Source organism: Mustela putorius, unplaced genomic scaffold, assembly GCF_011764305.1.
Source record: "Mustela putorius furo isolate JIRA1106 unplaced genomic scaffold, ASM1176430v1.1 tig00000228_pilon_pilon_pilon, whole genome shotgun sequence".
NCBI lineage: Eukaryota > Metazoa > Chordata > Mammalia > Carnivora > Mustelidae > Mustela > Mustela putorius.
In genome coordinates this window covers 22618101-22633018 of record NW_025421322.1, presented here as the reverse complement: position 1 = coordinate 22633018, position 14918 = coordinate 22618101, and the positions used below count along the sequence as shown (strand labels likewise).

The window sequence follows — 14918 nt, the reverse complement described above, 5'->3', positions numbered from 1 at the left end:
GATGCTCTAGTAACCCCGTGAAGGTTTTATTATTATCACTTCCGTTATTATCGTCATTATCACTTCATCATCATTATCATCATCACCATCCCGCCCCTGTTGTCCAGGGGATAAAGAAACTCAAGCCTCATAGAAATTATGTGACCTATTTGTGGTCAGTGAGTCAGCACTCGTAGTTGTATTTGACAATCCAATTCAAATAGGTTTGTGCAAAAAGGGGACCATAGGAGAAAAGTACAAGGATATGCTGTGTGTCAGGTATGGCTGGATCCAGGCCCCTCAGCTTTGTTTTCCTTTGTGTTGGCTTCATTGTAGGCAGACCCTCTCCTTTTGATGGCAAGATGGCCTTCAGTAGATCCATGATTTTCTCTGACCCCACAGTAGATGTGATAAGGAAAAAACATCTCCTTGGCAGTTACTCCTACAGAAATCCTGGGCCAGATCTCCACGAAGCTAATTAGATCACACCTACAACACTCAAACCATTGAGCCCCCAAACCACTGAGGCTGAGAATGGGGGTAAAGCCTTTTGCCAGAAAGGGGAATGGAAACTGGGTAGACAGAATCACAGATGTGATTGTGTCACTCACAAGTGACAGAGCTTGGATTTGAGACAAGGTTGTTGGAACCTACAGCCCGGTCCTCCTGCTCTTCCTCCTCCTCCTCCTTCTCCTCCTCCTCCATCACCATCCCAATACAGTGAATACACAATGGATACCTGGGACAAAATTCAGAAGACAGAATATGAGAGAGCAAAGTCTCCTTTCTAATCTTGTCTTCTTTTCACCCCATTTCCCTCCTCGTCGAACCCTCCTGGATACATTTCCCAGCCTAGTGTCCACATTCACAAGCATTTATAAAAACCAGCTTGACATCAGTGATAGGACACTACTCTCACTGTTCTGTCCCGTGCTTTTTCTTTTTCTAAAAGATTTTATTTTATTTATTATTATTATTTTTTAAGAGAGGCGGGCTGGAGGGAAGGGGGTAGAGAACATCTTAAGCAAACTCCGCCCTCAACACACAGCCCCGTGTGGAGCTCTTGAACTCACAATTCAGAGATCATGGCTTGAGCTAAAACCAAGAGTTGGTCTGCCTGTCTCACTGAGCCCCCCAGACACCCCTGCCCTGTGCTTTCTTTGCTTCCATTGTCTCATGCATTTGGGGTCCCCCGACTTTAATGACTTCAGCTCCCCAGCCACAGTAGCGTTTCCACCCTAGGCCTTTTCTTATTTCCCTTTGTTTCCTGTCCGCACGCCTCACCTCCTCTATTTCTACTTCATTTCTTCATCTCTACCTCCTTCCGTACATTTACAGATGGACGAAGTACTTACTGGAGTTGAAATTGCTTTTGAAAAATGGGCTATGTGAAATATATGAAAATGGTTCTTTTATATATGTTATCAGCAAAATATTTCCAGAAGGTAAAACAACTCCCCATCTCCTTTCACCCTCACCGTTGCCAGTTAGTTCAGCCATTGAGAAAACAAAGGGGCCTTGGCAGATGCTTGTAGCTCCAGTGTTGGCCCAAATTCCTATCAGCATCCTGAACGTGGGTCTCATGGGGCTCTTTTAGGTAGAACAGAGGTAAAGGGGATAATAGGGGTTGGATTCTCAAGTTTACCCCAAATCATCCAAGCTCTTGCAGAAGACACTCATGCCTCTCCCCAAAGTTACCCTTCCTTTTCCATCCCAGGATGTTAGGAATAGTCCTTGTTTACTTTTTTTGTTTTTCCTGCATCTGGATTTTCCTTCAAGTCCACACTGGACTTGGGGAAAGAGTTGAACCAAAGCCAATCCTGGAGGACTCTCCCCGCCATGGGGGGGGGGGTGGTGGTGCTCTCCTTGTGTTGCACGCCTTTGGGAACACTATCCATTGCAAACCAGAATCGATCAAGACCGGTTGGCATTGTGACAGCTCGTGTACACGTTATCTCATTTGGTCTCTCCAAAAATCTTAAGAGGCAAGGTTACTGAGCCATTTTACAGATAAGGAAATTGAGGCTTCGGGAGGTTAGTGACTTGCGTGATGCCTCACAAGCCGACAAACTTTAGAGCCAGCCTGACCCCAAACCCCACATGCTTCACAGCTTCCATCTGGCACGTGTGCTTTAAATTGGTGAGAAAGTAGGCTGGTGAAGAAGGAAGGATGACACTGCCTGCCTGGGAATGGAATTTTGGACTTTCTTTCTCTAGCTCTTCATACTCTAAAACGTACACTGACAGGATCACATTTTGGTAAAGGGAGCTTCAATGACAAATTAGGCCAAAGTGTGTGTATTTGAGACCAGGTCATAAAAAGAAGAGCAACTCCTTCTTGCTTTCCGGGGGAAACCAGCTACTATGCCATGAAGAAATTCAGTGACCTCTGGGAGAGCTCACATTGCGGGGAACTGAGGCCTCCCCACCAACAGCCAAATGAGTGCACCATCTAAGAAGTGGAGCCCCAAGTAAGCCTTCAGATGCCTGAAGCTGCAGCTGACACCCTGCCCGAAAACTCACAAGAGTCCTTGAACTAGAACCACCCAACTGAGCCACTCTCTAATTCACATGCCACAGAAACTGTGAAATAATAAATGTTTTGCAGCCATTGGCCACTAAATTCAGGGGGAGGCTGTTACTCAGCAGTGGATAGCTGATACATTGCCTGCCCAGAAGCCTTCTGGTAACAGTCAGCTATAGGCGCAGCTTTACAGGGTACTTGAACTTGGGCTCAGAGAGGCCTGCCATGGTCCTTAATCAATATAATTTATGGAACATTTATTTTTTTTTATTTTAAAGATTTTATTTATTTATTTGAGAGAGAGAGAGAGAAAGAACAAACAGAGGGTATGGGCAGAAGGAAAGGGAGAAGCAGACTCCCTGCTGAGCAGGGAGCCCCATGCAGAAGCTCGATCCCAGGGGCCTACGATCATGACCTGAACCGAAAACAGACGCTTAATCAACTGAGCCACCCAGGCGCCCCTAATTTATGGAACACTTAAAGTGAATACCCAGGCCTCAACCTCTGGAAATTCCTACTCAGTAGATCTGGAATGGGGTCCAAAGCATCTGTGTTTAGTCAAGTGATTCAAAACAAAAGCAAAAACCTATTCAGGGTTTTCTGAAGAACACTTTTGATTGAGAACTTCTGTCATCTTTTTTCATTTTCCTTTTTTAACTATAAAAAGCCACAGGTCGCTCTATTGTGTCCTCTGAGTTCTTTCTTTGGGGTTGCAAGACTGATTGGAGGAGCTCAGTGCACCTTTCGGCTACGGGAACCCTGGCAACCAACCAAGCTCAGGGCTTCTTATGAACTCCTAGAGCAACCTCCCTCAAACTTGAGTTGCATCAAACTTACCTGGAGGGTGATTCCTGGGTCCCACTCCCAGAATTCCTAATTCCGTGCCTTCAGAGTTAGATCCGAGGATTTGCTTTTCTAGTTAAGTTCCCTAGTTGGTGCTGCTGCCGGTGGGCATCACTTTGAGAACCACCACTAAAAGCACAGGACCTGTTTGCCCTGGAAATAGTCCAAGATCCTCCCTGTATTTCAGGCAACAGCAGCCAGGGAAGACTAAAACAAACAGATTTTGGCTGAGATAAAAGTAATCTCTGGTAATAGAAATCCAAATAGGGGCGATTTGGTTGGGGGTGGGGAGGTAATAACTGGGAAGGGGGCATGAAAGGGACTTCTGGGACCCCGCGTGTCATGTCCCGTTCCTTGATCTGAGTGGTGGTTCCACAAATGTATTCCCTTTGCAAAAGTACATTTGTGCACTGCGATTTGTACACTTTTCTGTCTGCAGGTTATACTTGAAAAGTTTACTTAAAAATTAGTGATGATAAATGCTGTGAGGGCCTGGGAGAAACAGGTCTCTGTATCATTAGCCTGTACCTTTGTTTACAAGTCAGCTTTCCTCTGAGGACAGGCTGGCAACCCAACAAAGATGTTCTTTGTTTCCTTTCTTCCTTGATGGAATATCATTTGTGTCTGTGTATGTGATATCTGGGGAGTGGCGGCTTCCCAAACCATCATTTGTTTAAAAACAAATCCGGATCTTCAAAAGAAAATAGCGTAAATGAAATAGTTGCAGGATTTCAATTTCTAGAATAACGGATCATGTTAGAATAAATTGAAAAACACACTGAGGGGCACCTGGCTGGTTCAGTCAGTGGAGTCCTGCAACTCTCAATCTTGGAGGTTGTGGGTCTGAGCCCCATGTGGGGGTAGGGAGGACTTACAAATAAAATACTGGGGTGCCTGGGTCAGTGAGGTGTCCAACTCTTGATGTCAGCTCAAGTCTTGATCTCAGTGTCGTGAGTTCGAGCCCCACGTTGGGCTCTATGCTGGCCAGGGTGCCTACTTGAAAAAAAAAAATCGTTAAAATAAGGAAAAAAGAGAAAAAGAAAAGCGCATGAATGCTTTTTGAGAACCCTGGTTGCTATTTGACTATGTAACTTTACTGAAGAGTGAGATCTGCAAGCAAGAATTACCTCTTGTTTCTTTGAAAAGTGCCCAAAAGGCACGAGATTTTTTTTCTTCTGAGGACAGATGTCACCTGAAGAAGTCCCCGTTTTATCACACACACACACACACACACACACACACACACACACAAGCCAAAAGCCTTTGGAGTCTTTGTGAGGAGCCTCGTTTTGCAAATTTTTGACCAAAAAAAGCGCTAATTTTTGCTAAAACTCCCCCAGAGACATTCTACTTTCTAATTCATTCCTTTTCTACAATTTTAGTTTGTGAGTAAAAAGGTTTACTTGCTCTAAAAGTTTGGTTTCGAATGTTAACGAGGCCAGGTTGTGTTGGGACTTCCGATTTTCAGGGGATCTGCAAATTGTTATTTTGAAACTCGGGACACTACTGAGCATGAGAATGAGACTTCAGACAGCTGTGCAAGAAAACGAGTGCCCCCCTATGGGATGTTGTCCCTTTTAAAGGAGAGACACTGTAATACAGTAGCTAAATTCCTGGGATTTGGAGCCTAACCAACCTAGATTTGAATCCTAACATCGCTGTGTGGCCTTGGGTAACTTCTCTCTCCCTCCAAACTGTAGTTTTTTCCTTCTATTAAATTGGACTAATAATAATCAGTCCTAGAAAAATGAGGAGATCCATAAGTAAATAGTAAACATTCAACGCTTGGTAGCATAATAATTAAGGGACGAAGTAACAAATGGATCATTTTTCTTCAGTTTTGAATTTTCCCAATTCCTCTCTTTCTGGTGCAAACGTCAATGTAAAAATATTTACTTGGATGTATACATGAATGAATAAATGTGGGTTTTTTTCTCTCCCTGCAATACAAATGAGCTGTGTAAAAAGTACAGGTGTGAAGGACAGGTTAATGGTTGCTGGGGATTTGGGGGTGACAGTGGCGAGGCGAGCATTGTAACTATCAGGAGTGGCTGGAGGGAGGGTTTGTGGGATTGGAATAGTCGTGTGTTCCGAGTGTTGTGATTCACAGGAGACAAAGTGGCACAAAAACACCACACCTACGTTGTACCAATGTCAGTTTCCATATTGTATTCCATAACCTGAGGGAAAAACTGGGAGAAGGTTATAATGGGCAGAGGGTTCCATTATACAGTCCATATATACTGTTTTTGCAATATCTTGTTAATCTAGGAGTACTTTAAAAAAAAATCTATCTAGAACTTCCTTTTACCACAATCACAGTATGCAAATCTCATTTATATCTCAGGTGGTCCCTGTGAACCTCCAGGGTAGGCTTGGTGTTTGACTTTTGCCTGCTTGCTTGCTTGCTTTCCTTCTTTCTTTCTTTCTTTTTTTTTTTTTTTAAGATTTTATTTATTTATTTGACAGACAGAGATCACAAGTAGGCAGAGAGGCAGGCAGAGAGAGAGAGAGAGAGGAGGAGGAAGCAGGCTTCCCGCTGAGCAGAGAGCCTGATGTGGGACTCGATCCCAGGACCCTGAGATCATGACCTGAGCCGAAGGCAGTGGCTTAACCCACTGAGCCACCCAGGCGCCCCTTTCTTTCTTTCTTTCTTTCTTTCTAAAGATTTTCTTTATTTATTTGACAGAGAGAGAGATCACAAGCAGGCAGAGAGGCAGACAGAGAGAGAGAAGAAGCAGGCTCACTGCTGAGCAGAGAGCCCGATGTGGGACTCGATCCCGGGACCCCGAGATCATGACCTGAGCTGGCTTAACCCACTGAGCCACCCAGGCGCCCTCTTTCTTTCTCCTTCTGCCTTAAAGAGAGCCCTTAGTGTACCTCTCTCCTCCACTATTACCCCTTCCTAGGCCGATTCATTTCTTCATTACACATGCCCAAGGATTAAATGGTAGGAAGTGTGCCACAGACAGGATTCCGAAGGAATGCAAAGTGTGGTCATCTTTCGTTCTTAAATATTGACAGTTGCCTCTGAACAGTAGGATGAAGCATGTGCTAGCTATTTCCAGTCGCCTTCCTGTGTTAGCAGCAAGCATGTAAGTATATTCTTAAAATCTTGAGGATTGAGAGGGAAAGCAAATTAGTATCAGCTCAAAGTTTGGAAGTCCTGAAATGATACTGTGGATAAGCCAGTCAGCTGAATAACAGGAAAACCAGACATCCTTAATTCAGGTGATCTGGGGGTTGAATAACTGTGTCCCCAGTATCTAGACCAATGCCTTAGCTCTCGGTGGATGTTTGTGGATAAACAAATAAGTGAAGGAATGAATGAATGAATGAGGGGAGCATTAAGATAAACCAGGCAAAGCTGGCAAAGTCCGAAAGCAAGAGCAGAGAATTTAATTCACCTTTGTGTCCCAGGACTTGGCAAAGCATGACCTACTAGGGAGCATTCTAACCCTTCTCTCTCTGTGTCTCTAGGCAGCTTGAAATCCACTCTCCAGATGCAAAGCACACGGTGATCCTAAGGAGCAAGGACTCCGCCACCGCCCAGGCCTGGTTCAGTGCCATCCATTCCAACGTTAGTGACCTGCTGACCCAAGTGATCGCGGAGGTCAGAGAGCAGCTGGGGAAAACGGGCATTGCTGGGAGCCGAGAGATCAGGCATCTCGGCTGGCTTGCAGATAAGGTAAGGAAAAGGCTCCCTCGGGAGTAGATATTCCCGCCCCCTTGCCCCTACCCCTGGGTACGCCCAGCACTTGTGGCAACCATGCTTTCAGTTGCCTTGTTCCATAGGCTGGATCTCTCATTTGCGTACTGTTTGGACTTTCTGTCCAGCTCCAGCAGGCTTGTGTCGTACATGGCGGTGGGTGGGGCGCTGTGTCCTAATCAGCTTTGATTCCCCCACGTAGAGTCCAGTATGTTGCAGATTGCAGGTGTTAGCAGATTGGTGAATGGGTGAGTGAGGGAGTAGATGCGTAGCTTGACTGTCACACACGTGAAGGTGAGGGAAAATAACTCAAACGTGCAATGGACCTTTTGCCTTGTGAGGTGAGGAAGTGGAAAGGTTGCTTAAAAAGGGGGTTCCTGTGAGCTTTCATGAACCTGCTTATTAATAATGTAGATATGAGAGGGCGCCTGGGTGGCTCAGTGGGTTAAAGCCTCTGCCTTCCGCTCAGGTCATGATCTCAGGGTCCTGGGATTGAGCCCCGCATCGGGCTCTCTGCTCAGCGGGGAGCCTGCTTCCCCCTCTCTGTCTCTGCCTGCCTCTCTGTCTGTTTGTGATCTCTGTCTGTCATATAAATAAATAAAATCTTTTAAAAAAATAATGTAGATACGTTCATTTAAAGTAATAGCAATAATAACAAAGAGCCTTAGCAACTACCAGGTGTGGACTCTTTTGATATGTTATCTTATATTTTATCTGTATTCTAAAGCCAGCAGGCCCTGAAGGTCGTCATTTGTGAGCTCCTGTTTTGTGCAGGGCCAGGTACTAGGCAGGAGTAAAGTATTTAAGGATGAATGAAGATTTAATCTTTGTTCTCACGGAGGACAGTGACTGTGGAAAAGGACCTGGGGACATGTTAACACTGTCCCTCTGATTTCTTTTCCCAAGCTACATGATACCTTAAAGACAGTAAAACTCACTTTGCAGCCGTCTGCTGGGAGTTAACCCTTCTCTTCATGTCAAAGCATTCAGCCTTTGCCATTATCTATACCTGACTGCTGTCCCTTGAACTTGACCTGGAGTGCTCAGGAACACTGGGCTTGTGGACCAGTCTGACCTCCCAGTGACTCACATTGTAATAGGCAGTAAATGGGAATGATGATTGTCGCAATAAACAGCTTTCCTGCCGGGGAACCATGTCATCTGAGAAGGCCCAGTCAAACAGCACTTGAAAATAATACTTGAACACAGCATTAGGCTGTTTTTCCACCATTGTTCTTTGTTTGTACCAGTTCATGCCTGGGTCTCAGCCACAAAGTTCAACACAGAGTGGGTTGTTTGATTTGGTGTTGTCCCATCTCAAACAGAGTTCAAAGGATGAAAGGAACAGTGCAGGTGGTGGTCGCACTGAAAGTGTAATAAACAAGAACCCAGGTAGCCTCTCATGACCTGTGTGCTGGGGTTCTCGATGAAAACAATACAGCAGTTGGGGATGGTATCATTTTATAAGTCAACAGTCTCCAATACTCTCTGCTTTTTACTTCCTCCAAATATGTGGGGGGGCTTTCCATTGAAAATGACAGAAAGCTCAACTCAGCTTGAGCAAAAAAGGGATGTATCACTTTTGAGAACACATAGAGAACAGTACCCAAGGATCAGCTTCAGGCATGGTGGGATCCAGTGATCCAAATAATGTTATTAGGCCTGCTTTTCCATCTTTTTGCACCCTGCCCACTTCATTGGTGTACATGTAGGCAAGCCCTTATCCTTGGCCCGACAGTTCCAGGCCTATGTTTTCCATTACGGCTACTTGTCTACCCGAATAAAAGCCTCTTTGCCCTCATGGTTCCAACAGAAGTCCTGAGATTGAGCCTAATGGAACTGACTTAGATCAGATGTTCACCCTGGGTTGTGCTGAGATCAGTCTCATCCAAACCTTGTGCCCTGAGAAATGAGGAGAGGTGGTTCTCTAATGGAAAGTTTGGCTGTTGTACAAGCAACAGACTGAATGGATTCTGGGGAAGCCAAAGCAACACAGACATTATCTGCTAGAGGAGGAGAAAAGGATTGGGATGAAAAGGTGAACTCGACTGCTTGGGGCCTGAGTAGATGGGCAGATGTTCTGGAGATCTCAGGGTCCTGGCAGGAAGTGGATGGCAAACTCAAAAGTGATTGGAATGGATTTAATGAAGGGATAACTTGTAAACTGTGGCCAAGGTAAGGAAAACCAGGAAGAGATGGAGAAGCACTCCAGCGCTAACAACAGCAAGAGGCCACAGCCACCCCTTAATCTGAAATGGCAAGAAAAGGAGCAGTTACCTGAAACTAGCTAGACTTGTAGCTATAGAAAAGGGCCACCGCCTAGAGCTATGGTCTTTGGGAGGGAAGTACAACCCCTGTGACCCCGCCCACTGATCTCCTGCTGGTGTCTCCCATTGGCTGAGGCTGACCACAGGCCAGAGGCAAGGGAGCCCCTCTGATGCATCTGGATAAGCCTTCTCCAAAGGCATAAGCAGGGGGAAAATGGGTAGAGACTAGACCTGGGGGGGCAAAGGGCGCTATCGAGCCCACACATCTCTCTACTTCAAAGAGACTGAGATGCTCTCAACTCCTGGAGGTTCTTTTTTTTTTTTTTTTTTCCTTTTTTCCCTCCATCTCTTTTAACACAAACTTCATTACTATTTGTGTAGCTGGAAAATAAAATTGTGTCATTAATAATGTTGAAATTTTCCCCAAAGTTTCCATTTTCTCGCTTATAAGTTGTCTGCTTATACCATATTATCAGTAGAGTCATTATTAGGCATTCCCATGGAGCAGGAATAAAGGCTCATAAAAACTCTTTCTGGTTTTAGAATAGTATTGTTTTTCCAATTTCAGGTAATCATTACAGATGTTTCTTCAAATTGTATTATGTGTTGTATTCCTAAGAGCGATAATGACTTACCATGGACAATTACCAGAAGCAAGAATGTCTTTATTGCCTTCAGAGCTTCAGAACTTCTGAAAAGATTACCACAGATCAAGTCCTAGGGAAAAAATCCAAGCTGGAATCTTTTTTGATTAAATATTTAATACTGAATCCTAGTGTGGAGGCATACAAATGGTTTTCAGCAAAATGTTACAACGAAAGGCAAATCCCTAATACTGTGGCCTTCTTATATTATCACAAATATCAGAGAATTTGCTTGGTATTTGTAAAGCTATAAAGTGTGATCCTATATATATTCAGCTGTAATTTACCTTAAATTGATGTCCTTTGTCTTTTCTTATGCTGTTAATCTTTGATTTTTGTGATTAATAGCAGCAGCTCTGGGCCATGATTTTATACATATTAAATTTAATTTCAGATTTTTAGAACTGGCATTTACATGAGCTAAAACAATACGAAACAACAACAACAACTTCCCTTTTAAAATCCTGTCTGTGGGGCACCTGGGTGGCTCAGATGGTTAAGCATCTGCCTTTGGCTCAGGTCATGATCTCAGGGTCCTAGGATTGAGCTCCACATTGGGGTTCCAGGCCAACAGGGAGTGTGTTTCTCCTTATCCCTCTGCGTCTCCCCCTGTTTGTGTGCTCTGTCTCTGTCTCTCTCTCTCTCTCTTGAATGAATAAATAAAATCTTAAAAATAAATAAATAAGATCCTGCCTATGCCAATCTTAAAATTTCCTCTATAGTACACAGAAGGAAAACTTTGTATTAATGTTATTCTTTCCTCTGAGATGGTCTGAGGACTGGAAGAATGGCTCCCACAAAATGGCTAGTCCTTGAGGCAATGGGGAGAGTTCAGTGGTCTCCAAGAGAGGAGAATGAACATGGAAAAAAGTAGAGGCAATGGATTAATATAGCTTGTAGTGAAGGCATGCTAGAGATTGATCTTAAGGCAGGTGAAGGTTCATCAGACACATGTGATACCTTGGGTGGCATCCAATTATGGAAGACTTTAAAAGCTGGATAGATGATTTGAATTTGATTTGGTGGACAAGAGGGAACCTTCATCTACAGTATCAGAGAGAAGGGACTCAGAGGTAATTGCTAGGGACTGAACATTCCTGTCCTCCCCAAATCCATATATTGAAGCAGTCATCCTCAATGTGATGGTATTTGAAGGTCAGACCTTGAGAGGTCATGAGGCTTGGATGAGGTCATGAGTGTAGAGTCCCCACGAAGGGACTGGTGCCTTTCTTGGGGATGAAGAGACCAGACCACTCTCTTTCCACCATGTGGGATAGAGCAAGATGGTAGCCTTCCAAAGGCCAGGGAGAGGACCCTCACCAGCACCCTGTTCTTACACTTCCCGCCTCCAGAACTATGAGAAACAAGTGCTTGTTGTTTGAGTCACCCAGTCTGTGGTAGTCTGTGATAGCAGCCTGAACTGCGACAGTGACCTGAACTGACCTCTTCTTTGTACAGATGAGAAATCTGGGACCCAGAGAATGGAAAGTGTTTGATCTGAAGTCACACTCTAAATCAAGATACAGGAATAATTAAAGAGTGGAAAATGTGATGATATCCTTCTTTCTCTAATTTTTAAAAGAATCCGCTGCAGCTTATCCATTGCAGTTGATTTTAGTCTTTCCTTGAACTCTCGTAGCCATTCTCTGGACTTCCTACAGTGTCAAGGTCAGCACTGGGCCAACTGCCCTTGGGCTGGGGCCATTTTTTTTTTTTTTCTTTCTCCTTCACTTCCTGGCCTTCTGAACTGTGACAGTAACAGTCCAGGCCCTGTGCTGCTTTCCCTGTGTGCACACTCAGCTGTAGATGGGTCAAGTGTACCAGTGTGGTTGCTCCCTTGTTTGTCTTGGTCTTAAACCTCTTACCTCCTTCCAAGCCCTATATCCAAAGGGCCTATCTATACCCAAAGGGCTTATCAATGCTGATCTCTACCTGGAATTGTAAAATATAATATGCCCCGAACACAGTCTTTCAGTCATTGTTCTTTCATGTTTTTGCAGTCATTATTACTGAGGTGTTTCAATGGTCCAGTTTCAAACAAGAGACAAAGAAGCCAGGCTCTGATTCTTGCTACTTAGATAAACGCTAACCAACAGGGACATGGCAGAATTGTTGGATTTCCTTTTGTGCTCAGTTCTTCATGTGTTGCCTTTGCTTTACTTTGTTTTCTTAGTTTGCAAACTTATTTCTTATCGGATTAAAAACACAGAAACAGCACAGGGAAACAACAACAAAAAATCCAGTTGGGAGCTCTGAGATGCAAATTCAGTTCTCAGCTTTCCTCATTTCCACTTCAGATTTTTAAAAATGGGAACATTTATATAGCTGTGCCTCCCCAGGGTGTTATTGGAGGAAGGGAAGTTGGTAATTAGTATTTATTGTGTGCCTAGTCTGTCGCCTGCGATGTGTTTAAATAATTCCTATCCTATGAGGCTAGCCTGCAGTAAATTCACTCCTCCAGCAAGTGGCAGGGACAATGTAAACCCTTCTTTCCACTCAAGTCCAGAATTTTCCACTAAGCTGAGCTCCTACAGGGACCCAGGGAACATGTGTCCGTCTACATGAAACCACCGGAATCCAAAGTTAGAGCATTATCACATACCAAAAGCATTGTTTCCTCATAAAGAGACATATCAAAAGAACTCAAATATTTTATGTGTGTTTATGAAAATAAAGGGGGTCTTCATCCATTCAGGCTGCTGAAACAGAGTACAGTAGATCAGGTAGCTTATACACAGAAGTTTGTTTCCCGCAGTTCCAGAGTCTGGGAGTCTGGGATCAGGACACCCACAGAACTGAATACTGGTAGAGCCCTCTTTCTGATTTATAGACAGCCCTCTCACTGTTGCCTCACTGGGCAGAGAGAAAGGAATGGTAGCTCTCTTCTTCTTTTAAGGACGCTAATCCTATCATGGATTCCACCCTTCTAATCACCTCCCTTGAAGGCCCCACTGCAAATACCATCACATTAGGGGTTCAACCTGTGAATTTGGAAGGGAAGCTATTCAGTCCATAGCAGGGGACATGCTCATATGAGCACAGTGCAACCCTTACTAAAATCTTTTTTTGCTCCTATCCACTTTCATCCTAATCTTGAACTACTTTCATTCCTTTCGCGGTCCTAAAAAAGGAAATCCAAGAGAAAGAGATTATTCTCTGTTCTTCCTGTCACACCTAGCTGGCAGGTCTCAGTCTTTATTGTCCACACAGTGATCCTCTGCCTTTCTCCACTTTCTTCCTGTTTTGTGCTATAGAAGTCCAATGAACAGGACCGACAAAGACTGAAATGGTCTTTGTTAGGACAGGTTAGGGGAAGACTAAAACACACACACACACACACACACAGAGTTGGCCTTGTTTTGAGTGTTTCCAATATCTATGAATTCAGTTATGTTCCAATTTCAGTATATGTGCTGCTGAAGCGAGCACTATGAATTTGGTTATCATGATTCAAATCAATGCCCACAGTCTCTCAACAACACAGTTCATAGTTCAGTTACTATGGTCTAATAACTGCGAGTAATTTTATAAAGTACAGACCTTGCTGCCAGCTCCTCATTCAGAAAATCATTACGTGAACAGCCAATGTGTGTTGCCTGGTGACCAATCCCGTGATGCTCTCGCAGTCGGTCAGTGACCGGCCACAAACGTGTGTTCATTCACACAGACTGCAAAGCGGGTCTTGGTGTTTCCTCCTTGTTTCCTGGTGATGAATCTATGACGTTTGCTAAGCATGGATAATAGAAAGGGGGAGCTGTCCAAAAAAGATGAAAGTACGGTCAAGTAGAAAGTGATCCTTGTGGAAGTGAGCTTCTGATCAAACGGGAATAGAATTATGGAAGAACTGGTTGACCCTGGGAGCTTGGGGGCCAGTGCTGTTCCAGAGAATCTTGCTTTGCGTGCAGAAGGCAGTGAAGAAAGGATGAAGATGCCCCAGAAGAAGTGAGAAGCTTCCCAGTGTGGGAGCGCTCCGAGACATTTCGCCTCGCTGAAAGTAGAAAGGATAAAATGTTGCCGGCTGATCCAGACTTAGAAAGGAGTAGGATGGCTTGTCAAGGCCTGGAAAAGACGCTCACTGAGAACCTCACTTACGTGATGAGGAGAAGGCAACAAGCACTGTTCACACTGCACTCAAGTTTTCGACAAAGGAATAAAATACATGAATTCTCAATCTTCCTAATGTCTTAAAGGGATAGGTTACTAAGTAAATAGGTTTGACTACTTTTTTCATTTCCCTGTATATCTACAGTTGACAGAAAGACCATTTTTAATGTTTCAATAAAAAATTTTAAGTGTCCAGAGAACAATACTAATTTTTCCACGTGATGGAGAGCACTCGGTATGGTTTCAGCTCGCACAGTCATTTTTATTGGCCAGCACTGCTGTGCCAAGGCAGAACTGTCTCTCTCTCTCTCTCCACCTATCCATCTGGCCCTATACCTGTTCATCCATCCGTGTCGTCCTCCGTCTCTCTCTCATCCCTCTCTCCATCCATCCGGCTCTCTGTCTGTCCCTATCCATCCGCCTCTATCTACCCGTCTCCCATCTGTCAACATATGTTCCCTATAGCTCACATCATTCCCTAGACCATCATTAATTTTCAGCTCCAACAATAACAATTTATTCATCCACCCAAATGCCACATGAATATCACCAGTTTCATCCTGTGGCTGCACGGCCCAGCTCCCTTAGAGGAATCTCAAATGCAAATGTGCAATAGCCTTGGTCAGAGTGAAACAAGCTGCCAGTAATCAAGATCTTGACAGTGTAATTAAGGGAACGATATTTCTGGAGCCTCTAAATATATCAGCTTCACCATCTGCCTAAAAATCACCTACGTAGGAATTTCCCACCACTTCCCAGAGTGAAAATAGTCTCTGACCTGAGGGAACTCCCATCAGATAAGTAGAAATAGAACTATGGTCCAGGCTACCCCTGATTTGCCTCATCCC

The 14918-nt window shown here is 44.2% G+C and overlaps 1 protein-coding gene across 2 annotated transcripts in view; it reads left to right on the top strand.

The window, feature by feature from the left end:
• SNTB1 (syntrophin beta 1) overlaps positions 1-14918 on the top strand; it is a 228559-nt gene that overhangs the window by 134344 nt on the left and 79297 nt on the right. For both annotated transcript variants that reach the window (XM_045078083.1, XM_045078084.1), the window contains exon 3: positions 6827-7034. In XM_045078083.1, the coding sequence (XP_044934018.1) occupies positions 6827-7034 (208 nt within the window). The remainder of the gene's footprint in view (positions 1-6826; positions 7035-14918) is intronic.